The sequence below is a fragment of the Rhea americana genome, unplaced genomic scaffold, assembly GCF_003343005.1.
Source record: "Rhea americana isolate MKP2758 unplaced genomic scaffold, rheAme1 scaffold_35, whole genome shotgun sequence".
NCBI lineage: Eukaryota > Metazoa > Chordata > Aves > Rheiformes > Rheidae > Rhea > Rhea americana.
Window position 1 is genome coordinate 4,740,742 of NW_028186479.1, and position 27,173 is coordinate 4,767,914.

General features: G+C 34.3%; 1 protein-coding gene across 1 annotated transcript in view; it reads left to right on the forward strand.

The window, feature by feature from the left end:
* The window catches only part of ATP2C1 (ATPase secretory pathway Ca2+ transporting 1), a 51,576-nt gene extending 26,696 nt beyond the window's left edge, over positions 1-24,880 (forward strand). Inside the window, exons 8-27 of the mRNA XM_085311850.1 lie at positions 577-732; positions 1,427-1,495; positions 2,555-2,630; positions 2,961-3,027; positions 4,173-4,297; positions 5,487-5,584; positions 7,213-7,308; positions 7,421-7,510; positions 8,975-9,079; positions 10,694-10,850; positions 12,317-12,487; positions 14,111-14,208; positions 15,889-15,939; positions 16,707-16,873; positions 18,785-18,853; positions 20,602-20,718; positions 21,377-21,524; positions 22,140-22,235; positions 23,093-23,234; positions 24,067-24,880. Of these exons, the coding sequence (XP_085167976.1) occupies positions 577-732; positions 1,427-1,495; positions 2,555-2,630; positions 2,961-3,027; positions 4,173-4,297; positions 5,487-5,584; positions 7,213-7,308; positions 7,421-7,510; positions 8,975-9,079; positions 10,694-10,850; positions 12,317-12,487; positions 14,111-14,208; positions 15,889-15,939; positions 16,707-16,873; positions 18,785-18,853; positions 20,602-20,718; positions 21,377-21,524; positions 22,140-22,235; positions 23,093-23,234; positions 24,067-24,203 (2,235 nt within the window). The 3' untranslated portion in view covers positions 24,204-24,880. The remainder of the gene's footprint in view (positions 1-576; positions 733-1,426; positions 1,496-2,554; positions 2,631-2,960; positions 3,028-4,172; positions 4,298-5,486; positions 5,585-7,212; positions 7,309-7,420; positions 7,511-8,974; positions 9,080-10,693; positions 10,851-12,316; positions 12,488-14,110; positions 14,209-15,888; positions 15,940-16,706; positions 16,874-18,784; positions 18,854-20,601; positions 20,719-21,376; positions 21,525-22,139; positions 22,236-23,092; positions 23,235-24,066) is intronic.
* Positions 24,881-27,173: the final 2,293 nt, after the last annotated feature.

Genomic DNA, 27,173 nt, shown 5'->3' on the forward strand with positions numbered 1-27,173 from the left:
AAAAAAAAAAAAAAAAAAAAAAAAAAGTACCTAAAACCAAAATATGACAGCCTTTCTGTTTCTACAGTCTGTTTTGACTGTAGCCTGAATAACATTTTTCCTATTGAGATTTTATGGATGATTGTATAAAATAGAATTTTTGATAGCCAATTCTTAATGGGCTATAATAGGTGGAATGATGGGGAAAGTGATCAGAGAATTGAGGGAATGATAATATGTACATACATTTGCATTCCCAGTTAACTGGGTTTTTTGATGGTGGAGTGTATCACAATTGCAACCTCTCAACAGTTTTATAAAAAAAAAAAAATCAAATTATGAATAAACTTTGACTTTGCAAAGCAAGTGCATTGCTGCAATATTTTGTACAAGTGCTTGTTCATGTGACTTTTWTTTACTTGTTTCATTGATCCTTACAACATGGTTGATATTAATGTATGGCTGCCTACCATATGAATAAATTGGTTATAATATTTTTAATGGTAAATGTCAGGAGATTCTTATAATCACTTCTGACCTCTTATAAAACCCTGCCTAAAATACTTTTTACTAAGTTTGTATATTTTGTTTTCAAAGGCTATGGATCTTTCTATTGATGAATCTAGTCTCACAGGTGAGACAACTCCTTGTACTAAATCTACAGCTCCTCAGCCAGCAGCAACCAATGGCGACCTAACTTCAAGGAGTAATATTGCTTTCATGGGAACACTGGTCAGATGTGGAAAAGCAAAGGTAAAATTGTTAYCGATAAGGATGAATATTCTGCATTCTTTAACTGTTTGAAAGAAGCCATTCTTGTTTTTAAAGTTTACCTGTTCATTGATAAAATTACTTTAATGACTACGTATACTTTGATTTTTCTAGAGTAATAGAAATTCACCCTTATACTAGATATGGATGACTTTTAACTCYCATATACTGCAGTACTTCTCCCATATACTGCAATACTTCTCCCATTAGTGCTTTTTCAGATGCAGAGTCTTGCTGCTTTATCTAGAATTTATTTAGGACCAACAGTGCTCAAATCTGTTGGGAGGGAGGGAAGGGGGGAATGTGAATTCTCTTCTAGGATGTGGAATTTGGCTTCTAGAACAACATTCACATATCAGAGTTTGAAAATCCCTAACTAAAATAATGTTTTAGCTGATGTTAGACAGCTGTTGTGCTGAGTTGTTACTGATCATTACTAAATGCTTTAGTACAGAATGTAAGTTTCTGTTTTATAGAGGTGACAGTGTTTTTAAGAAAAAAAAAACTTATGCTCTTTGTGCCAAGAGGTAAATTTATGAATAAAGTTAAAGAAATTCGCAGCAGACTGCTTACTATTTGAGCTGTATTTGAGCTCTTTGACTATATGAGTCAAAGTATCAGGAGTCGTCATTAACGAAAAGATTATACTTCGTAGTTAATTTGCCTTTTTTTTTAGGGGATAGTTATTGGAACAGGAGAAAACTCTGAATTTGGGGAGGTTTTCAAAATGATGCAAGCAGAAGAGGTAAGAGTGAAGAGTGCAGTTGTAAACTTCATTAAAATTCTGTATTTTTGAGATTGAGTTGGTTTATTCTTTAGAAATTTAAACTTAATTATGCTGTTCTTACTATTTACCTTTCCTCTTTCCTCTAGTGAAACAAGCTCTTAAACATGAAAGTTGTAATTGAATTCTGTGCAATAATATTTTTTAGGTCAGCTATGGATAATTTAACTGTTAAATAATGTTCTGAACCTATTCAGGGATGGAAGAAATTTCATTACAATTTGGGCAAGTGTATTTTTCAAGTGGAAAAAGGGAGGGATTTGCATGGCAGATTTGTACATTGCACACAGAGGACTAGATTTTCCCTTGATTAGGAGCGTACTTTAGGGTGATGCATGTGCCTTCTGCTGCTTCATGGTCTCTGCCTTATCCTTCCAAGGTTCCTTTGACTTGTGGATACCAAACTGCCACCATGATTTTGTCTTTTGCAGTTCTCAGGCCCATGTGAAAAGGCAGACTCTTGAGTGTGTGTTTGTAGGGCTTTCTAGCCTCCTCTTTGGCTTCCTGACCAAAGTAGGGTCATAAGGTGACGGTCTTATCTACAGCTGTCAGGGCAAGATCTRGTACAGTACGCAGTACTCCCAGCCATATATCTGAAATCTGCCAAAACAGAGCAAATAAGAGCACTAGATAGTGTTGTGTGTGTGCCAGCCAGGAGTTCATGCTAGTACCTGTAATGCCTCACTACCATCTTTCGGGGGAATGCTGCTATCCAGTCACCTGGAGAGGAGACCACATTAATAGATGTGTGAAGAAAATATGATTATGTGCAGTATTTGTATTATAAAAGGTATAATAGCTGATGAAAAACAGAACAAGAAAAAAGATATGAGCAATTTACATAAAAAAAAAAAAAGTGGAACAAAGTAGCCCTGTGTTTTCAGAAAGTAAAAATACAGTATAACTGCATTTTAGTCACTGACAGTGTCTTGAAATTTGCACACTTGGAAAAAATTCTGATAAAATTTATGCTTATTTAACATGTGCTTGTTAACTGTTTCATGTTTACCTTTCACCAAGGCTCCAAAGACACCTCTGCAGAAGAGCATGGATCTCTTAGGAAAACAGCTATCCTTATATTCCTTTGGTATAATTGGTAAGAGAATCTACATAAAATAATTATAGATTATGATGTAATCCCTATATCTTCCCCATTAAATTGTCTTGTGTTGTTCTTCAAGATGAGCATAAGTGAGCACCTCCCGWCTAATATGATTGTGTGACTAGGCTGGCTGCACCTTTCTTCAGTTTTGCCATGCTCCAAAAGTGAGGGAAACAAAAATACTGCTGAGCTCCCAAACTTAGATCTTTGTAATAGCATTATGATAAGCTTGGTTGAGGGTGTGTGTTTTGTGAGGTTTTTTTAATATTTTTTTTAAGCTACAGCATGTACTGGTATTTGTTAAAACAGTTGTTTTGTTTATAGGGATTATCATGCTGGTTGGCTGGTTGCAAGGAAAGCATATCCTTGATATGTTCACAATTGGTGTGAGGTAAGATTTTTTCTGTTGTATATAAATAGCATAGTTCATCCTAACTAAGTATTTGAAAGCTAATGATACATGCTTGCACACAGACTCTACTTTTAAGTTCAGATAGGTGACATAAAACAAAAATTGGCTTTGTGCTGTAAAAAGGCAATGGCTGTTCATGTTCTTTTTAATGATATGGTATGTACTTCCCAGTCTCTCAAACCACGCAGTTATGTGGTGATTTCTGAGTAGTTTTTGGAAGATTGGTAAACAGACAATGAACAAAGTTGTGTAATTTAAATTTCCATCACTGAGTAAATAAAGAAAATGTAATTTTATAAGTGGAATTAGACAAAATTTGGAGTGACTGGAAGTCTTCCATCATATAGTAGTTCATTAGCTTGTTTTCTAGAATGTTACAGAAATTTAATCCCAGGGTCTTGTCTGTTGAGAATAAACCTGCATTTAGATGATCTAGTTTACTCTCAGAAACATTGCAGATTGTGTTAATTACATGGACAGCACATAGGACAGTTCTGCTTCAARAAACAGACAGGATCAGACTATAGAGACTTTCATCAAAGCAGTGAGCTCCTTGAACTGCATCTTKGAGCATTGTGTAAAGAGTTATCATGATCTTATTTACACTATTACCAGCGTTTCTGATGGTGTGTTTTGTGTGAGGTTTGGGGAGGCGAGGAGGTGTCTCCGAAGGGCTTTCAGTGCTATTCAAAACTTAGCATACTGCCGTATTATGATCTGGAAGTAACAGCTGTGGATCACTGGTCACTTAAGTGGTAGCATTTTCCAGACAGACTTGTTCAGTGCTGACTACCCATATTCATTGCAATCTGGGCTGCTTTACACAGTCCTATTTAGTATTTTGTGTGCAAAACAGACTTAAAATTGATTTTTTTTCCCCTCAAGCTTTCTTCATACTTTTGCACAAATAATGAGTAGAAGCATCTAAGTTGTCGCATACTGTTGCTATCTTCAGAATGTGTTTTTTGGAATGAAAGATACATTGATGAGAATCAAATGGCAGCTGCTTCCTTGCACTTTTAACCTTGCTACCYCCAAAAAACTTTTTGACTGTAAACATATCTTTACTGTGTATTAATGTATGACATTCTAAGGCAAGATTTGTATATTTACTTTTGTTTCAGTTTGGCAGTAGCTGCAATCCCTGAAGGACTACCGATCGTGGTAACAGTGACGCTGGCCCTTGGGGTAATGAGAATGGTCAAGAAAAGGGCTATTGTGAAAAAACTGCCTATTGTTGAAACTTTAGGTATGACCAGACTAACTTAGGATACTACTTTGATATGAATGTTAGGAAATTAACACAAAGTTGAAGGTATTTATTAATGACTAGCATTAAACGGGCATTTTTTTTTTGTTTTGCTAGCAAAATAGTAGTACTTTAAAAACACCATTTCTAAATTGAATGCATTTTACACAAAGAGTTAAGAATCAGTTACATATTTGTGGGCCCTATGACTGCTCAGTTTTTGAACTGAGTTGTAACCTATTGGAGTTTGTTGGTTAATAGCATATCACATTAGCAATTCTCTAAACTGCATGTGTGAAAGGATCTATGGACTACTCTCTGTTCACAGTGGAACAGTGAAAATAGTGAAAATTTTAGCTTGTTATTAAGAGGTTTTGATTAAATAACATGAAACGTTTTTTAAACTAACTTTCTGGCATAAATTTAGGAATAGTTTGGAAACAAATACGAGTATTAGAAAAAGTTTTGTAATCAGTATGTGCCCTCAGTCTTGCTGTTTCTATTGAAACTTAAAAATGTTAAAGTTTAAAAATATTCTGTATGCAGTTTCAATCATTAAACATGTAGCACTCTAGACACAAAATAWTTTTTTTTGCTGTATTTTAACTTTTCTTATATTGAAGATAGAAATAAAATATTTTCAAATTTCTCTAGCTGTATTTTGTTAGTGTTGGAAGGTTTTCTATYGGTTTGGCAATACCAGCAAGCATTCAGAAAAATATCAAGAAGCTGCAACACTTTCAAGATGATTTTTTTTTCTGAGTTAAAACAGCATATACGAATTTCACACTTCTAAAATCTTTTCAGTCTCACTAAAACCGTAGTTTTAGTAGTAAGTTACCATTTTTGATAAAGAATAACTGCTGTAAAGCAGGGTCTTAAGTTTCCTTCTCACTGGGAGTCTGAGACTTGAGAGATATAGCAATATAAAAATAAGGAGATAATGAGTAGGAGTAGGAGCATTTCAGACTATCTGTGTATTTAGAACTTTGTCTAATAAATCCAAAAAAAGAACCTTGCATATCTATAAGTAGTTGCAAATTGGCTGTCGGTGAAAAAAGATGATGAGATTTAACATTAACAGTTGCAGTATTTCTAGATTTTTTTTTTTTTGTCTTGGATATTTCTGTCCTCATTAGCTACTCAAATTGTTCTTAACAATGATCATTTTACTAATTGATTCTTCCAGGTTGTTGTAATGTAATTTGTTCAGATAAAACTGGAACTCTCACAAAGAATGAAATGACTGTAACTCATATTTTTACTTCRGATGGGCAGCATGCTGAGGTATGTAGTGAGATTGTTGCTTTAATTTGTGCTTGTACTTCTTTGTTTATAGATTGTATCAGCTGAAATAGTCCTGAGTACGGCAGGTAAAGTGCAAGTTAAGGAAGTGTAAATTTGTTGTAGCAAGTCTTGATTTCTCAGCTTCTGGCTARTCCTGTTTGTCCATTCATTCAGTATTTCAGCCTTTGTCTCAGATGTAATCACGGAAGGCTTGAATAATACAGAATTATTAGTATAATAGGTAATGTTAATATTGCTCTTCATGGCCGTAACTTATAATAAAAGGCAGATGGTGAGATTCATTACAGAGGCAAACTGAAAGATTTGGCATTTTTCTTCAGTATGGAAAGTAAGGCTACTTTTTTGCTGTTACAAGTGTGAAAAATAAACTTGCATATTAGGAATATTTAGAATAGATAAAGTATCCAATTTTTGGCTAAAAGCTTTAATGTATTGTGTGAGCCCTTCATTCCAAGCCTACTATCATTGTTACTTCAAATTCCGTTCATTACGAAAAGTAGGAGCAAGACATTTGGTTGCTGAGGTTGGGGAGTTGCTATGAAACCTGAAGTAAATGCAAAAAAAAGAAGAAAAGCAGAAGTAGCAGTAATGAATAAGAAGCAAGATGTGAAATGAGGTGTAGTTTTATGTTAGTGTATTTTTAAACAATTTCTTAAGTTCCCAAATTGTTTTAATTCAGGATTTTATTCACCTCACAGCTAACAGAAGGTCTTGTCATTGACTTTTGTAAGAATGAATGTTGGAATCCTTTCTTACTCTTTCCTGGTACTTACCTGTGCTTATTTATACTTCAAATATTTATTCTCTCTTAGAAATCTATAGAAATATACATATTTCACTGCTAACATAATTAGTTTACATACAAGTAAAGTMATTTCCTTTTTTGTAATTGAAAGAGAATTTGAAATGTCTGTCAAATAKATTAGGTACTTATACTGTAAACCTGAACTCTTTTTTTAAGATCTTGATGGGATGCCTACATATTATGCATTAAAAAAACCAAAACAAACAAACAAAAAAAAAACAAACAAAAAAACCTTTAACATCTCTTGGTATCAACTGAGAGGCTGTTTACCAAACTGTGATTGTCTTCCTTATTCCTAGATGAAAGTAGGACTCCAGCTCCATATTTCCATTCCCCTGCAGAGGTATGCATTATTAACCAGGATGAGTGAGGATAGGAGAAAGAAATTAGAAACTTCTACACTATTAAAAATAACTAAATAAATAAAGGACAAAAAAGATCCCYGAAGTCTGCAAGCATGTCCTTGCAGAGTAAGGAAACAATGTACASTGTGTTTTTTATTTTTGACAAGGAACAAAATTGCTAATGTTTAGTTTCTTCTAAATATAAATCTCTGAGTACATTTGAAAATTAGTGTCAAATGTATTTCATTGAAGAATTCAGTTATTTTTAGAATATTGATTCCTTAATCTCAATCTGCTACATTAGAGRTTGACTAGGAGACTCCATTCATACTGGGTAAAATCAGTCATTACGAATGATCTTGTTTTACTTTTTTTTATTGTAAAAAGCTGAAGTTCAGACAATTTATGAACCCAGTAAACATTGCATTTTATACTCCATTTGGCTGTTTGTCTTACAGGTTACTGGAGTAGGGTATAACAGGTTTGGAGAAGTGATACTCGATGGTGATGTTATTCATGGTTATAACAACCCATCCATCGGCAAAATCGTTGAGGTGAGATCTTSGCACAGAGATGTGTTTTAATCAGTGACTTAACACAAGAGTTGTGTATGATATTTACTTGTGTTCTGTTTTCTCTTCTCTCCTTCCCTTCCTCATCTTTTAGGCTGGTTGTGTGTGCAACGATGCTCTGATTAGGAACAACACCTTAATGGGGAAGCCAACAGAAGGAGCTTTAATTGCACTTGCTATGAAGGTTTGTACTTGATGTTGCTTTTTTCATTTTTGGCAGGTAGGAGGTATGTAGGAATGAGGGGGAAGAGTTACTTTTTTCCCTCACTTCCTAGATTTTTATTGCAACTGCTGATCTTTTGTATATGTTTCTTACTTGTTGAAAATCTTTGGACATTGTGAAAAATGAGGAAGATATTCAGTAAGTTATTTAAAATTGAAATCAAATCTTTAATTGCACTTACTTTGCACACTTAGGTTGTAGCAGGCAGAGTAACAGTATTAACTGACCTATTGAATATTAATTACTGTCTTTTTCTAATTTTTACCAGCAGCAGTAATAAGTGGATAATTGATTAGTTAATATACTGTTACTTTTTGTGGCTTTTAAATGCATTTAAATGTTGGACATAGGCAGTTTGAATTGTGARTACTCTGGTTAAGTATTGTTTTTATTCTGTGATACGTCTGTTAGAGCTACTGAGAAGTGTGGCAGAGAGTCTTAGTACTTGATTTTCTGTAATTTTGAGTAAACTTAAAGATACTAAAAGATGAACACACTACAATATTTCTTTCCCCAAGGAACTGAGATACAGGGTGTATTTATTTTTTTACTGAGATTCCTTTTAAGCCTCCCATTTTTGACTGGGAAGGACAAGAGTGATATTATTTTGCTAAGAGCACATAGGAATAGAGAATGAGGATGTCTCATATTTGTTGCTGACAGGGGAGGTAGGTGATACTTAACAAATTGTGAAGCTATTTAAATACTAAGAATTGTTTGCACCAGGCTGCTGCTTTTGCAGCTTCTTTCATGTGTAATTTTCTTGGAGTTGATTAAAGCTAGAGCATAGAAGGTGAATTGCAGCTGGGGTGGGGAAAGAACAGCATTTGGAATGGAAATGCATTTTCTCTGACTTGTCTGGAGTCTTCATGGTCAGTGAGTTTCAGCTTAAAAATTTAGTGGATTCTGACAGTTAAAAATCTCATTTCAGAATGGATCCTGTGAACTACAGATCAGTGGATTGCCCTCTCTGGATTTTGCTGCAGTCTTCTGTTATTTTCTAGGCCTGTTAGCAGAGAAATTATATAGAAACAAGATAACAGAAAAATCCATTGGTGCTACTACATCCACTATGTAGATATAGTGTGTTTTGTCAGACTAAGAACTACTTTGTAAGACTTATGTTTGTGAGATGATTKTAATCTACATTGTATTTAAAGATGCTTGGATCAAAGTTACTGTATAATCTTACATTATCTGACTGAGGCTGAAGCCTGAAAGAAGCTTCCAGGTTTTTTCACTGCCAGCTTGTCAGAAGTTCTAAACTGGAACAGAATGCTCAAGAGCATCTTTGGAGCTTACACCGATTTTTAACCAAGTAATGATTTTTTTTTTTAACCAACTCATCTCAAAAAGTCCAACAAATTGTTTAGCTGTTTTAACACAGGAGGTCTGATATTATGGTATTTGTTCTGTTTTATACAGATGGGTTTAGATGGACTCCAGGAGGACTACATAAGGAAGGCTGAATATCCTTTCAGCTCAGAGCAAAAATGGATGGCTGTTAAATGTGTCCACAGAACACAGCAGGTAAACTTCAGTCACTGTTTCATTGTATATTGGCTGTATTGTGCTGCTTTCTGTAGAACAGTTACGAATGCTAATGAACGTGTTCATTCTTTGCTGCAGAGGTTAGTAGAAGCTAGCAGTGCAGTGCACAGTCTTGAGATTATGGTTTGATAGTAGATCTAGTTTCAGTTTCAAGCTGTGAAGAATGGCTGAGAATCACAAGAAATTCTTTCTATAGAGGCACACTGGGAAATTATTTTCAGTATTTTGATATCCTAGACTTTGAATATATATCTGTTTTCTTCCTTTTCCCTCCCCCTCAAATATCTAAACCCATTCTGTAAATCTTTTGCTCTTTCAGGACTGCATAGTTACATAATGAATTAAGAGCAAGAAGATGCGTAGATATTTAGTTAAACTTTCTTTTGTTTGAAAACAGAGGCTTTTTGATTTTGATGTTGCCAGCACATTCCTCAGTGTTCAGCGACCTTTTTTTCTTTCTTTTCTTTTTTTTTTTTGGCTGTCACCAGTGTTCTATATTGTCTATACAGGTCATTCTTTTAACCTGTTTTCCATTGTTTCTTCTACTGCTTTCACACACACACGTACTTCACTTAGAGTAAGCTGAATATTTTTACTACAAATGGTTTTTGCTACATAATTCCTGTTTTCTGACTAGTCTGGTAATTGGAGCATTCTGAATAGTATGTGCTACAGAAGCCCAGATTTTGGCTTTATTAAAAATTTCCTAGTATTTGTGACCAATAAAAATAACTTGCTGACAGTATTCAAGTATCAGAGTAAACTCTGCTTTGGAGGTAAAGCATTTGAGTCCTTTTATCTGTATGGAGAATATGATTGTATAATCTCCTGTCTATATAAAAAGTACTGAGTGGGAATTGTTAAGTGATTTTTATTTGTGTAAAGTTTTACTGTGTCTGATGCAAGAACATTGCATTTGGTTTTGATATCAACATTTTTAAAAGACTGATATAATAAGTGATTGAGAATTGAACTGAGGCTGCACATCTTAAGGGGAAAGAGGGAAAGGGTACAGATGAGTTGATTTACCATTGGAATAAATATGCAAGGTAAGTGGTGGATTCTCARTCTCTTGAAACTATCAAGGCTGGATGGCTCTCTGAGAAATGTATCAAGTTGCTAGGTGTTTGGTTCAAGGGTGAAGGTCATGTTTAACGATCTATGCAAGAAAAAAGGTGGTCAGATGATGAGCTAGATGTCATTTCAGGCCTGAAGTTCTGTGTAGATTTTCTTTCTGTTCCATGTTTAATCTCTTGAGATAATAAAGAAATTGACCCCAGTGTCTGCTGTGTGTGACATGGTCTAGTGAAATGGGATACTAGTTTTAGCTTGTTTTTTTGTTTTTTGATGTTAATACTCTTGAATGTACACTGTATAGAAGGATATTTCTAAACCTTCTCAATCTCTTTTTTTTAATTTAATTTTGATTTGCATTACGTGTTTTGAAGAGTTTTTGGAAAGTATAGATACAAATGTCATTCTCGTGTGTGTATATATATATATGTATACTGGTGTGTGTGTGTATATATATATTTATGTTTACATGTATACACACGAATGCATGTGCACATGACAATTCTCTTTTCCTTTTAGGACAAACCAGAGGTTTGCTTTATGAAAGGTGCTTATGAACAAGTCATTAGGTACTGTACATCATATAACTGCAAGGGGCAGATCCTACCTCTTGCACAGCAGCAGAGAGAGCAATACCAGCATGAGAAGACATCTATGGGCTCTGCAGGACTTAGGGGTAAGACCATTTCAGTGTCTTGGAATAACTTTTTTAATGTCGTTGCTTGCTTCTTCTGTTTTTTTTTTTTTTATTATTTTTTTTTCCTCAAACTAAGAAACAAACATTGGGGAGGAGAGCCATTGGGTTGACCAGTTTTACTTTAAAATAGAGGAAGGTGTAAAACGGGTGCTGTGATTTTAAGGGCTGTATAATAATACAATTAATTTTCCTCCTGCATATGACCATCACAACAGAACAGTACACTTGACTTAATAGCTTCCATGCCTCTTTTCTTTTCTTTTCTTTTCTTTTCTTTTCTTTTTTTTTTCCCTGAGTGAGTAGTACCAAGATGCATCCATTTCTCTTATTTTGGTGCATGGTATCTTTGTGAGTTAGGCCAGCATAACAGATTGTGGGTTAGAAGATGTTATTAGATTACATTTTAATCGTAACAGGCTATGCAGAGTTTTCAAATAAAACTGAAAGTTTTTTTTCAYAAGGTGATTGAGAGGAGGTGGATTGCAGGCAGGTATTATGCAAGATACATGACTATCTTCATTGGTCTCTGTAAAAAGAAAGYATAGATGCAAACTGTTATGTCTGACTGTTAAGTCCATCCAAAGCTGTTAAATGTGAAGGCATGGGTAGTATGACTTATGAAATCCTGAGATTCAAATTAATAGAAATTGAAAGGGCATTGTACCAGGAGTGGTACCAATTTGTGCTTATTTTGTTCAGATGGTTGTTTCTGCATTCACTTCAGGCCACTCACTGTCAAAGAGAATACCTAATGTCACRTTATGTTTTCAAAAAAGTGAATTTGCTCCTTTTACAACTATAATGTCRTTTAAATAAATTGAAATTAAGATTCCTACTGTGAAAATAACCTAAGAAAATATTTAGCGTATACTTGATAAAATCTGCGAAATTAAAAATTAAAACATTAACTGGTCTCCCTTTCATATTGTTGTATAGAAGACTGTGCATGTACACAGAAACCACAAATGGAGATGCTGTTCTCTTTCCAAATGGTGAAAATATACACAGTTTCATCTGAAAACAAATGGGAAAATTTTCTTTAAAATTTGAAATAGGTAGAGTTGGTAGATATTTTTTAGAAGAAARGAATATATGAAAATAGACTATTCTAAATACTGAATATAACAGAAATTGCTAGTGGATTAATAAGAATTTGAAGTCTTTGTCCTTTGCTTTGTCCTAGTCTACTAGTTCATTTAGGTCTTATTTCTAAACATCTGCTTGTGATAGGTTCATTTCAGGTAGGATACCCAGATAAACGAATTTACTCAAATGTATTTAGCATCAAGGCCTTTGGTCAATATACTAACATCTATGTTGTTATTAGTATGTTATTAGTATGTTATAATATGTATGTTATTAGTTTTCATTTTGGAAAACGAGTATTAGCATTGGTATAAATTTTATTTTCAAATATTAACTTACTTTTCGTTGTTCCTTAAAAGTTCTGGCTTTAGCTTCCGGTCCTGAGTTAGGACAGATGACTTTTTTGGGGCTTGTGGGAATAATTGATCCTCCACGGACTGGTGTAAAAGAAGCTGTTACTACGCTTATCACATCAGGAGTTGCAATAAAAATGATTACTGGAGATTCACAGGAGACTGCAATTGCCATTGGTATGAATTGTTCACTGACTTGTTTTCGGTGTTGACAATCACCTAGTTAATGTTATAAAATGTTGTGGATATTAAGTCTTCAACATCTGAATTCTAGATATACTAACCTGGTATACATACAGTCTGTAGGTGACACCGTGGAACTGTGTGTGTGTGAGGGGGAAGAAAGTCTGAAGTGATACTTCAGTCGTTTCAACTTGAGCTGTAGTTATAGTTTTTTTGATTCGGTTTATGTATCAGATTTCCTGTTTGAAATGATATGTATCAGGTTTGCTGTATTCTGCTATACTACGTGCTTAACTTTAGATTCTTRTATTTTCACTCCCCGCATTGGATGCGTATCTTATGGCAACAGGGAGAAACTAGGATAGCCACTGACAGTGAGCATTTGGGATAGATATGACCCTTTAAATGCTTTGACTCAATTTTTCCATATAAGTTTGAACCTTAAGTGCTTTTAATAAATGTTTAAATAAGCTACTTAACTTCTTTTTACAATACAGTATCTTAAAATACAGATATTTTAACTAGAATATGGATTCTTTATGTACAAGATAATGATTTTAAAAAGTTGCAAGTGCAAGCAAGAAGTACATCCCCAAATTAGCAGAACTTTCACAGTTAGGATATCTTTTCATTTTTTTATTTGCTTTATCTSTGTGTTTGTTTTTTGTCTTGTTATTTTTGAACTGTGAATCCTTTAGAAAGGACTGAGCTTTTATGTTCATGTGGCACTGGCCACAATGAGGTAGAGACCTTATTACCTGCAAAAAGGTTAAGGAGGAAGTATCTGATTAGAATAGACTTGATAGAATGTTTGAGTTCAGCTTAYTTACTTCAGTATACTGAATCAAAATAAAAGAGTACTGCTGTAGGCTTTTCAAATCTGAAATGAGCCAGCAGTGTGCCTTTGTGTCCAAGAGGCCAATGGTCCCCTGGGGCGCATTAGGAAGAGTGTTGCCACCAGGTCGAGGGAGGTGATCCTGCCYCTCTACTCAGCCCTGGGGAGGCCTCATCTCGAGTCCTGTGTCCAGTTCTGGGCTCCTCAGTACAAGAGAGACATGGAGCTACTGGAGAGAGTCCAGCACAGGGCTACAAAGATGATCAGAGGGCTGGAGCACCTGCCCTGTGAGGAACGGCTGTGAGAGCTGGGCCTCTTCAGCCTGGGGAAGAGAAGCCTGATGGGGGATCTTATCAATGTGTACAAGTACCTGAAGGGAGGGTGTCAAGGGGATGGGGACAAACTCTTTTCAGTTGTCTCGTGTGACAGGACAAGAGGCAACAGGCAGAAACTGAACCACAGGAAGTTCTGCCTGACTGTGAGGGGGAATCTCTTCACTGTGAGGGTGACGGAGCCCTGGCACAGGTTGCCCAGGGAGGTTGTGGAGTCTCCTTCTCTGGAGATATTCAAGGCCCGCCTGGATGCAACCCTGTCTAACATGCTCTAGGTGACCCTGCTGAGTGGGGAGGTTGGACTAGATGATCTCCAGAGGTCCCTTCCAACCTTACTGATTCTATGATTCTCTGAAATTCTGCAGGAATTAATAAGCATAAAAACAAAATTTTGCTGCCTAATGATTTTAAATAAAGTTAAATTATTATAGTACTATTTTTTTTCCTCAGCTAGCCGCCTGGGATTGTATTCTAAAAATTCACWGGCAATATCTGGAGAAGAAATAGATGATTTGGATATTCAGCAGCTTTCTCAAATAACACCAAAGGTATGCTTTGATATACTATATCCTTTACTGCTTTTCATTAAGTATTCTATATTGAGAAATGCTTTTATTTGCAGAAAACCAAGATGTCACTTCTGACATTCTAACAACACGGTTCTAATAGGAAAAAAAAAAAGTGATGCAGGAAATTATCAGAGTCTGAAGCTTCTCGTGCAGAAATACGGAAGCTGTCTCAGATCAAACAACCCATTTTGTTCTGTTAGTTTGATGAATGGCTGTATGAGGATTTATTTCTTTTAACTTACAAGATTATCTTTCTAGTGAGTTCATTACCTTTGTGTCTCATGTTCAATTTATCTTTCAGTTCCTGCACTGAGAATTTCTTTTTTTTGTTTTACCACCTTTCATTTTCAGTGAGCACCATCTTTTATGTTAAAGTCACTTTTCTTCTCATTTGAGTAGTCTGTATGTATAAGTTTAGAAATCACGTGTTCACAAGTGGTCTGCCTTTTGTAATTCAAAAAAGGAGCTGTCTTTGTCTTTAGTGACTGGTAATCAATCTCAGACCACTGGCTAAGAATATTGAAAATGGACTATGTGTTAATTTRGCTACTTAATACTTATGAAATGACTAAATAACTTAAGAAATGTCGTAGTTGTAAATATGAAGTAATAATCAAATGTAACTGAGGTTCAAACTTGGCTTTGTTGCAAAGTTTATTCTTCAGAATGCTTCTCTGTTTGCAGAAGTCTGCAAAATTATACTGCAGCATTCTGATGTAATCCAGGAAAAGCTGATATTTACAATCAAGAAGCAAGTGTGTTTATAGTGAACACAAGTACATCTCTCAGAATTGGGTCTTTTTCCTCGGTGACTAACAAAGTTAGAAAAAAAAAAAACTGTGATGCTTATTTCTGGTTTATTTTGTATTATTTATTCTTATAGACTTTCCTTAAATAACTAGAAATAATTACAGAAGTTACTTTCTGCATGATCTATGTTTGACCTGAGACCCATATTATTTTCCAGAAATTTATTAAAAAGCATAGTAGCAATTCATTAAAACTATCCAGTAGTATTATAAAATTTGTATATCGTCTAATGTGGCTGCTGAGAAGTCTAATCCCTTCGCCTGCTTCTTGAAAAGAAATAGATGTGAAATACTAGTAATAGGGAATGTTGTTGAAAACTCCACTTACTGCAATTCTAATTTACAGAGTACATCAGAGACACAAAATACTGAAAAATACTAACTCATTCTAAACTAGATTCTTTATTAATAAAACATTAAAACCTTGATGTGTTAATGCCATGCTACATAATATAGTAAATTGAAATGTCCTGGGTAGCTTGCTAATAGTACTGGCAACAAGAAAAGGGAGATTATTTATAGAATCAGCATGGCAATTGCCTTCATAAATTTAGACTGGGAGGTCAGCAGTTCAAGATGTTACAGCTCAAGCTGGTTCACGATTTGAGAGGGTTTTTAAAACTGAGTGTGCTCAGGTACCTTAAAATCAGTAGTGCTAACTTTATTTACCAGGTAACACTTTGAATCTTCTCTGAAGTTAATGATATCACCCTAATAGAAACACAGTTCACTGATGCTTCARCTTTGGATGTAATGAGGCATAGTTGGACTTTGAAAATATTTTTGTATCCTCTTAACTTTGCAGTACCAAGCTCTCATTTTCACCATTTGCTCACTGTGCTTTTAACAGGTTGCAGTATTCTACAGAGCCAGTCCCCGACATAAATTGAAAATTATAAAGGTATGTTTCAATAGAGGCTGGAACATAGGACCATTACTGTGGGCGCTGTTTTGTCATGCTATTACTTAAATTATAATGGGCTACAATGTGTCAAGGTGAAACCTGAAATGCATTTGATTTGAAAGAGAAGCATATTTGAAAGTACTACCTGGGAAAATATGTAGTGTCCAGAAGGTATATGAAGCTGCTGGTAGGAAACATCATGCTTTTTTTCTATGTCAGGGGCCAGGGGTTGGTTGAGATTGTGTCACACAGCAGTTGAATTGACTAGGAACTTGAGAGAGCATATTTCTGATGCTTTTGAGAACAGCATAAAAGCCTGAATTTCAAGCCATGTCTAAGGTAATATCTCAATTCAGAAGCTAATAAAAGAAGCTGACGAAGAGGGACATTCAGTGTAACAACTGGAACAATCAGAAAGGCAACAATAAAGAGAAGGAAGTCAAACGTGGGACAGCTGGAATATATGGAGAAATATAAGAGGAAGATAATGTTTAAATACAATGCTTTCTTTGTGTCATTTTCTAAGAGTTTTTTGACTTTTTCTTAAATGCAGTTTTAGGATATCCTAACTTTAGACTATCTGAATATGTCTTCATATTTAACCTTAAATCTTCTGTAAAAAGTTCATTAGGATAAACAACTGCATTTTATTTTTTAAGAATTTTATCATAGAGTTATAAAAATTTTGAAAAAAGCTTGTGTCTTGAATAACTACATAGGATGGGTTATTTCAGTAAATGATTTAAATTCTTCTCTTTCTTTAGTCACTGCAAAATAATGGCGCAGTAGTAGCTATGACAGGAGATGGAGTGAATGATGCTGTTGCTCTGAAGGCTGCAGATATTGGTGTGGCAATGGGGCAAACTGGAACAGATGTTTGTAAAGAGGCAGCAGATATGATCCTTGTGGATGATGATTTTCAGACAATAATGTACGTTGGATTAATGTAGATACCTTGTATTAAATAATTTTAATGTGGCCTGTGTTTAAAAATGAGAAGTTCCTTGAACTTGTAACTGTAGCTGTTATTAATGAGTTCTCAGGTAAGTAAGTGATTTTTATGGTAGTTACCTCTATGACAGTCCTTAAAAAAAAAAAAAAAAAAAAAAGCGCGAGAGAGAGAGAGAAAAGAAAAAGCCCAGGAAGATAATAGCACAGTGGCCAAATACGAAATATTTCTGCCTTTATGTATGTTAATATAAGAACATATTTGCAAATATAGAGCTTTTCTACTTTGGCCTTTGTGCACTGTATTGCTACCTGTTGTGTTAGCAGTACTACTGACATAGATCAGATATAAATAACAAAGGAGGTCATATGCATTTGTGTTAAAATACTGATCTGTGGTGCTGCTTCTCCAGGTAGAGTTGTATTAGCTCTGTATTGTATTAGCAAAATGGTAATTGAGGTGAAATAGTGCCTTTACTAGTCCTCAGTAAGATGCACCTTGATCTAACTTGTTACTTCAGAAGCATGAATCTTACATAAAAATGAGATAGAGCATTTCTTTCAATTTAGGAGATTTTACAGAGCAATATGTTTGATTCAGCTTTCCTGTGTTTTTGTTTCAGAAAAATAATTTTAATATAAACTATTTAAATAGAATAAGTAAAAGCAAGTTACCAGCTTCTGGTAACCAATTAGTTGTTACTTGTTCATCAACTTGATAAATTTCAAATATATTTAGAGTGTAGCTAACACAGTCTTATTTTGCATTTAGTAATACATGAGAGTCTTCAAGATAGTGGTTATTAGTGGTGTAAGCTGGACTGCTAGCTAGCCAGATGGCTTTCATTTTGAATTTGGTAGCTTTCCCCCATCTGGTATAGCACTTGGCACTGTCTTTATTGAATGCCATCTTACCAGCCTCAGAACTCTGAAAGTGCAAAGCTTGTCCTTCGGCAGGAAAAGTGAAAGATATAAGTAAAACGTGACAAAATCTAGCTAGGCAGCAGTATGTCAGTGATCTACGAGTTAAAAAGGTTCTGTGTTAACTCAGTCAACAGCCTTATGCTGTTGTCCAAGAAGACCATCATTTTAAGATGCATTCAGAGGATTACATAAGACAGCTGTGGTAAGTTCTTAGCTTTCCTTGGCCTTGATTTTGCTGGGATGCTTTGTCCAGTTTTGCTCACATCCCTAGAAGAGTTCTAAATGGGAGAGTGAGAAGAATGGTGAACAGTGCAAGGAAAAAAAAAATGCACTGGCAAAATCTGGAGGAGGGATGTAAGAAGTTTAAAAAAAAAAAGAAAAAAAAGGAATGCTGATTAATTTTTTCTTCTTGACTGTGAAGAAATGGAATAAAGAAGTCAGCTTTATTTGCAGCAAAGTGGAGTACCTTGGTTTAAGTGTTAGAAAAAATTCCTTACTGATACAATAGTGATATTGTGATAGGTGAGTTGTGACCTGCTAGAGATTGAGAAGAAAGCCTGTATGTATTTGATTCTGCTACACTGCAGTGCAATAAGAATACATAGCTTTTGGAAGTCTTCATCCTACATTTCTATGGTATTTTGTAAGGTTTTTTTGTTTTGTTTTTTTAAGTCATCTACATTGAATTAGGAAGTCTCATCTGGGATGGTGGTGAATCTTAACAAAGAGAAGATTTTACTAGTGAAAGTTAAAATAAGCAGTTGGATTGAAAATCATTCTGATAAATTTTATAATAATAGAAAAGTAAAAACAGTAACTGTCAAGGTTATAAAAATCTCAATTCCACACATTTCATATTTGCAATGTTGTATAAAATAGAAATTATTTATGCTCCTATGTGTTTTACTACTTAAGCTTTTTGACAATAGCCTCATTTATCTGGTGATGTAATCTTTGTTTTTACTTGTAGGTCTGCAATTGAAGAGGGTAAAGGAATTTATAATAACATTAAAAATTTTGTTAGATTTCAACTGAGCACGTAAGTTAAAAATTGCAATCAGATTGATTCTAACTGCAATATCAGAAGCTTGTAACTGCTTTGTGAATGAATGAAAGCATCATGAAAGAGATGCTCTGTAAATTCACATGAATATTGTAGACTTCGCATAGTCTGTTGATATACCCTGCTAGAAAATATCAGTGGTCATAATGATGAAAGGTGGAAGGTTTCTGGTATAGAATTTTCAGTATTTTTTTTACTTAGTGACTTGTTTCATTTTTAAAGAATCAGAATAATGTAATAAACAGACTTTATATATTTTATATATAATAGTATATGCTGTAATACATATTATACAAATAATTTGCATATTTTTAACCTTTTTACAGTTATTCCTGTTAAGATGTGAAAAGTCAATGAGCAACAAGCTGGAGAGAAATAAGACAGCTAGTTCTAGGTTCTTGTTTGAAGAGGATGTGTCTCTTGTAGCACAGTAATCCTTTTCTTCTTAACCAGAACATGCACTTCAAATGGAGTGAACTGGGTAAACAGAAGGACAGTTTCTCTTTAGTAATCCATGTACCCACTGTGGGATGAAAGTTAGCTCCATGAAGCTGATTTCCTTTCTTGTATATGTTCCAGTGCACGTATGGTGCTAATTATATCATTTGTAGATAAGACAGGAAGACAAGTTTATATAAAGCCTTATTTTCAAATGTCTTTTGAGTCTCTTTCATTGCTTATGGGTTCAGGAACGTGGTTTTTCTTTTTGCAGTGTTGCTAATGTGTGTTTCTGTGGCATTCATAGCATTCTGTGAGGGATTGAGTGAGGTTACAAAAGTTGGAGAAAACACACTCAAACTTGTATAGAAACTGGAATGAATGTCATATACACTTTGCATCTTGTGACTAGTGTCACATATTGCTAGGAGACTCAAAGGGACCTGCTTCTGTTGAATATCTGTGCTCAGATACTCTAGGAAGTATACTTGCCTGCTAGCCTTGGGAATGGTAGCCTCAGGATTTTGAAGAATGAGTTACCCTTCTTTCTGCCATTTTTTTTTCAGGCAGAACACAGTGGAGGTCAGCAGAAGGCTAATTTCAGAAGTATTATAAGCCTTGCTCTCAACCTGTAAGGTCCAAAACCATTTAATTGTGCACCAAACCCCATTAGTGCCTACTTGTTTAGAGAGGTCTCTAATACTAAACTTGCATGCAGCTATTCTGTTTTCTATCTTTTTTTTTATAGACTCTTCCTCTTGCTAATGATGAGTGGTGGTATAGGTATTTAAGGTACTTCCCAAGTTCCCTGTATCTTGACTTGTCAAGCTTGTCAAGCTACTGACAGGTACACTGAGGTGTTTATCTCAAAAGTAAAAAGCAGCTTACTTTTCAATACCATGTTTAAAAATTCTRCTTTTTGCACTGCTTTTTTGAAAAGAACACACAAAAAAAAAGCATGAGACCCAGTTCCCCAAAGAAAAATGAATTAGGTGAAGGTAAGTGGTAACTCTGAAATGTTATTTTAAAGTTTAGGAGATATTTTAAGAAACATATTCTCCTCTCTTTCAGTTGCTGAAACACCTCTTAAATGAGGATTATGTCAAGATGTATTCTAAGTGAATCCATGCCTTACCTCTTAAATTTAGGATTACAGCAGTCATTTTAGCAATCAAAATCTATTTGTATCTCCTCTTAAATGCTTGAAATGTTGGTAACAAAGCAGTTACCAATGGATCTTCAGAAATGTTCTATACTGAAAGTTTTAAAATGGATTCTTTCAACAGGAGTATAGCAGCATTGACTTTAATCTCACTGGCTACATTAATGAACTTTCCCAATCCTCTCAATGCCATGCAGATCTTATGGATCAATATTATTATGGATGGACCTCCAGCTCAAAGGTAAATAATTATTTTAATCTTTGTTAGGGGTCATGTAGTCCTTTCGCAGCAAGATAAAGGTTTGCTAATAAACAACCCCCCCTAAATGATAATGCATTTGAGAAACAAAAAGCAAACGTTTTATTTGAGTTACAGGATTTGTAATGTAGTTCTATGTTCGTTTCTTTGGTTTGCTTAGTATCTAGCAGTGGTTGGGGCAGCAGGGATACCTAAAGATCCGTGGATATGCCCATGAAACTTGCATGCAAAAGTCTGGCTTTCCTCTGGGCCCTTCCTCTGACCATCTTTACTACAGGTGAGATGGTGGAGAGAGAGAGAGAGGGGAACCGGCAGTAGAATCCCTGGACTAAGCTGATCGAGGTGACAGAAATAGGGGATGCMATGCTGTAGATTCCTTTAATAAAACTGACATCTGGTAATTTTGATAGAATACTTTTTGGACTCTGTGTACTGCAGTGTTAGAATATTGGCTGTTACTAATGCTTATAACTCAGTGCTTTGAAGGTGAAAATAGCAAGTGTGTGTTTGGATGAGATGATTCTTAGTCTGTGAAAAGAGGCTAGAAATCATTTTTTTCAACTCATAAGATCTAGCTCTTAAATCAGAATCAAGGAATTATTTTGTGATGATAAAAATCTAAGATTTTTTTCATTTTAAGTCTTGGAGTGGAGCCTGTGGATAAAGACGTTATTCAGAAGCCTCCAAGAAATTTGAAGGACAGCATTTTGACAAAAAATTTGATTGTTAAAATACTGGTTTCATCAATAATTATTGTGTGTGGAACGTTGTTTGTCTTCTGGAGAGAGGTATGACATGTACAAAAGTCAGAGCAGTAACAAACTTAAGATAACTTCTCTTAATTTTAATTTATACCAGCAGTTAGAATTCAGAATTTGTATGTAATTAATTGCAAGTTTTATCCGTGCTTACTTAAAAATGTATTCAGCTAGCAGATTAGAGAGGAAGAATTTCAAAGTAGTCTTTGAAATGAGGAAATACTTATTTTATAATCTACTTTAACATAGACTTTTCTAGTCTCAAATGTATTTGAGAAACCTTGGCTCATGGAAATCACTTGTTCAAATCTTCTAGCCAGACAGTTGTAAAACAGCCATTCAACTTTTTCTCAGTACAGAAAAAAAGTTATTGAACTTTTGGTAGTGCATCATAGAATTCTTGTATTCCATCTGTTTATGTGAATGTTTATAAAGAGTCATTGTAATTCCAAGATGCGACTGAACATCTTGTAAATTATAATCTTGTAATTCTTGCTGCTGGATTTATTAAAGTGGCTTGGGACAAATAGGGATTGTTTTTGTTTTCATGTGCTAGCTAGTAGAATTTAAGTTATTGTAATAACTTTGTTCAGTTGTTGAGAATTTAAAACATGCTAAAGCAGTGTCATTTTCTCTTGTTGGCAGTTAAGAGACAATGTAATAACGCCTCGAGACACAACCATGACTTTCACCTGTTTTGTATTTTTTGATATGTTCAATGCTTTGAGTTCTAGATCTCAGGTAAGTGAGTCATACTGTCCATTTACACAGACAGTATTTTTCTTCTAAGGAACATCTTGTTCTTTCAGTTTTGAATATTTTCTTGCATATTTAATTCACATGTGCTATTAAGCTTCAGAGTTTCACATATTAACTRAGTAGGATTTCTTAAATTACGTATCAATGCTAGTTTCCTTAAGTTGTTCATATGATGCAGAACTGGTAGTAATGTTTCTGTCCTGATGGGAGCAAGGAAGATGAAACTTTTAATAAAAGAGGAAACTTTTAATAAAAGCAAAAGTGATGTATGGTTAGAATTGTTGTTTACATTTGGTTGGATTTCTCTTTCTTTCTGGAAAACTGTCAGTTCAGAATCTGTGCCAAAATATGAAATTTTTTGAAGGCCTTAACTATTTTGTTTTTGCAACTATAAAACCTATAACATAAAGGGAACATTTAAACTATTCTTTCTGTATTACATTTTTGTTTTAAGGGAGAAAGAATGCAGAATATTTTACTAGTTGGAGAAAAGTAAGATTGTTGATACACCTTACTGTATTTACTCTCATTGGCACTGTTGTCTGAGTCATGTCAAAGTCAACACAAACACTTCCTTGTAGAATGTATAGAGGACATTTCATGCATTGTACTTGCAGAAAAGGGAGGCTGCTGTGCAAGTCATTGTGAAGACAGATTTGCACTCTTTACCAAAGAGAAAATGAAATCAACTTTATACAGAACTTATTCTGGGTTATCTTCAACAACTAGTATTTACAGTTTTTTAAAGTGAGGATGAAAAGATTGTTGTTATGAATTATTTTCTCATGTAGGCAATTAATTAAGATTACACATACAATGTAATGTTGTTTATTTTATAGGCAAAATCTGTGTTTGAGATTGGACTTTGCAGTAATAAAATGTTTTGCTATGCGGTCCTTGGATCTATAATGGGACAGTTACTGGTCATTTACTTTCCTCCACTTCAGAAGGTTTTCCAAACAGAGAGCCTTAGTGTCTTGGGTAAGAACAGTTCCCCTTTAACACTGCACATTAAGGATAATCTTTACATGCAAGGCTAATGGGTTTAAAGAGTATTTTGCAGCCATTTAGCCATGCAACAAATAAAAATGCTACTAACTTCTTTTTAAGAAAAATAATTCTTTTAGCTATTTTGGGGGAGAATCATGATGAAATACACATGTATACAAAAATGAATCAATACTGTCTAAGATTTCTTAGGTGTTTTATGTTGGGGATTTTTACTGTAACTTTTGATACAGGCAAAAATGGATGAACAATTTTTCTATAAATATAGATACCTATAGCTATAAATCTCAACCCTTTATTAAATAATCAACTCTTTTTATAGATTAAAAAGATAGGATTTTAAGAGGCTATAGATACATTGCTGCTACTATTGTTTAATGCTAATGGCCTCATTAAGCCTCTGTATGAATATTACCACTGCAGTTTTCTGGACATAAAAATAAATGATTGCCATAAAATGCATGTTATTACATAATTCTTTTTTATTGTAGTGTCATTTCTGAGAATCTCAATATTGTTTCAGCATAAGATCTAATTACCTTGCTTAGAAGAATGGTCTTTGTTTTCATGGATGTTAATAAAAATAGTAGGGTTATGAAATACTTTAAAAAGATGAAATCTCATACCTTTCCTCATGATTTGTGCATAAATGATGCATGTTAATCTTCTGATCCTGCAAATATTCTTGCTTCATTTCTCCTGATTAGAAGGCAACATAAAAGTCGTGTAAGTCTTGTTCTTTTGTAAATCTTTCCTCAGCCTTAAAGAGCAAATTTTTAAAAATCAGGCTAATTATCTCTTCCAGATTTATTGTTTCTTCTGGGACTCACTTCCTCTGTGTGCATAGTAACTGAAATCATAAAGAAGTTTGAAAGAAGCAAGGAAAAGATCCAAAAACGTGGAAGTTCTTCTTCGTCCACTTCATCTTTTCTTGATGTATGATGCATATTGCATTCTTTTGTTTGCAAACTTAGAGATTGCTGTCTGAAGATGTAGGAGAGCAAAACTATTCAGAGGATAAAGAAATCCTAAGGGCTTTTGACAAGTCCTTTTTTTTTTCCACTGGCTAATGATGAACGTTCATGTTTCAAGACTGTTGAGAATTTAACTTCCAGGTGTGGGAGTAACAAATGAAATTATGCAACTTTGGTAACATTTTTCCTCAAATGTAAATTTACTTTTGAAATTGAATGGAATTTTGTGTGTGGGAGTTTAGTTTAAAGAAAGAACGGTCTACACCCTAGTCCCATTTTCTGCACTTAAAATATAACTGTGTAAAATCCTTCTCTTAGATATAAATATTTTAGTTTGTTTTTATTTAAAACGTACTATTTTATGGTGGTGGGACTTTGCTACTAATACAAGGATAAAAATTATTTCAGAGGCATTCCACTGGATTTAGTCTTGTCACAAGAGTGCCATATTTCAGCTACTGTATTTATTTACTTTATCCTGCAATGTGTAAGCAGCTCAAGTACTTTGTGCTATTTTTTTTTTTTTTTTTGTATCCTGAGTTTTTTGCACAGGATGTGACTGCTGTCAGATCACTGTTTTTTTCTTTCTTTCTGTGATTGAAAAGCCTATACTGCAATTTGAAGTAAACGTTTGCTTTTCTTAAATACGTGTGATGTCTTGATGTTTTAAAAGTAACTGGCATTTACACCAGATTGTCGTGCTTGTTTGGACATCTTTTCAGATACCAGCTTTGTTTCATGTCTTTTGCGTGTTTASTTTAGCTTACAAATGCTAGATCACTTGAGCAGTAATAAGCTGGGGTTATTGAAGTATCTTGTATACTGACTTAAAAAATGAATGCACTAATTCTCACTCTAATGGCACAAAATTCCATTCCTTTTTGATAGAAGCTTACATTTCGTTTTGCCTCTCCCGTCTTTCTTCCCAGTGACAAAACAGTTTACAGTTACAGTGTAACTKCAAGTTTTAACTTGCAGGTTGACCTTTTGGTGGCTAAAAAAAACATAGTGGAGTCTTGATATAATACAGATAGTTTTAATATATGAGTAATGTCTGAATGCTCTGGTAGTCACTGATTAGATCACAAGGTCTTCCTCAACACAGACTTGCAGCTATTGCAAGAATATTTTAAAACTTACTAGTAAATTGTCTAGTATTCTTCAGATACCAGTAGAGACCAGTGGTGAAAACTGACAATGCATGTTGAAGAATCTTTTAAGCTAACTTGGCTTTTGGCAAACTATAGCTATTATACTTTTCACATGAGAATATCAACAGGAGGTTAGTAAGTCTTACTGGTAGGATTTGATTAATTTGTGCTCTGCAGTTGTCTTGGAGCCCCAGAAATCCAGATACATATAGAAGTTCAGATAAACACCAAAATATCTTGTTAGCTTTCAAATGTTATTTTCTGGTCTTTAAAGAAAATTTATGGCATACCACTTTCCTAGCAAAAGACTCAGTTTCTGAATAAGGTATGTCAGTCTAGAGAAGAAATAACATTTGAGACTCTGAAAAACAATTAATACTGCCTTCTGAAAGGTGAATTTAATTGAATGGAATTCATTTTAAATACAGCAAATTAACTTTGCTCTTTTCCAGTGGAAGATGAAAAAACAACAGATCACTGTTTTAGCTYAATCTCATTACTTGTATTGTAGACCTACTGAACCCCATGGTAGAATAATGCTTGGACCGGGTGTATATGAATTGAGATGTTGCTTTTCTGGTTTCATTCTTGACCACTATGCACCAAAGGGCAAGTTTGAGAGACTTTTTGGGCAATTGTGAATCAACAGTGAGATATTTTCACAAAAATTTTCAGGAGAATTTCGTGTCAGGTGAAAGTAAGCAACAGTCAAGAGTTCAGTTATTTGTATGAAAGCATGAAATGGAGAATATCTCAATTTTAACAAAAAGTTACTTTTATTATTTTTCTTCAAAGAAGACAGAAAACCTGTGATGGCTCTAAAAAATATAGTACATTTGTTTGATTTAAATTCTGAATGATAACCATAGGATCAGTAATTCTCTTCAGTATATAAGATCAGTACACAGCTCTGTACTGCCCAGAGTTATATTTCATTTTTAACAAAGAAGTGCTGAATTCTGCATGGAGAACACATTTCCAATAAATAACTTAACCATCTAGTCTGCAATCCCCAATACTCTCAAAATGCTGTGTGACTATAGCATCCTTTTTTGGCTGAAAGCAGAACATTTGAGTTATCTCAATTTTCAGAACTAGCTAATTCAAGATGCTGCTTCTCAACAAGTGTCAAGAATTAAGATTAGGTTCTTCAGTGCTTTGTCAGTAAGAGATGCAGAGGAAAATTAAGAAATCTCTCACAAATCACAAAAAGGACTCAAATATGTCTATATTTTTACATCGAGGATTTATATTAAATGGGGCAATTTCTGTTGGTAATAAAAATATAGCAAACAACAAGCTTGGCAAAATGTGAAATGAAACAATACACTGGTTCACAAAGGATCAAAGGAATGTTTTGTTTGATTAAGCATTTAAGTTTTCAGTACTAAAATTAATAACATATATTTAATCCTTTTCAACTTTTTTTAGAAAACAGCTGATGGAAATGTGACTTTGCAGACCGCTAGTTAAAAATGTGTTACGAAATTCCAGTAACTTGCTATATTGTTGAGTGTGGGTACCATCTGCTGGTAGGTTAATAAATAAGTTTTATATTTGAAATGTTAAATGTTACCATCTTAAAATTTATCTCAGGAATAATTCCGCAGTAAATATAATTGATATTCAGAATCTATTCATATCTTATTAAATAGATTATGGCAGGATTAACTCATTTTTATGGGATCAGAGACCATTCCTGTAGTTTATAACACCTAATGTGAATTGTTACTTCATATGGAAAACTATTCTTTCACAGCCTGTTGTGATGAACCTAAAAAGAATGA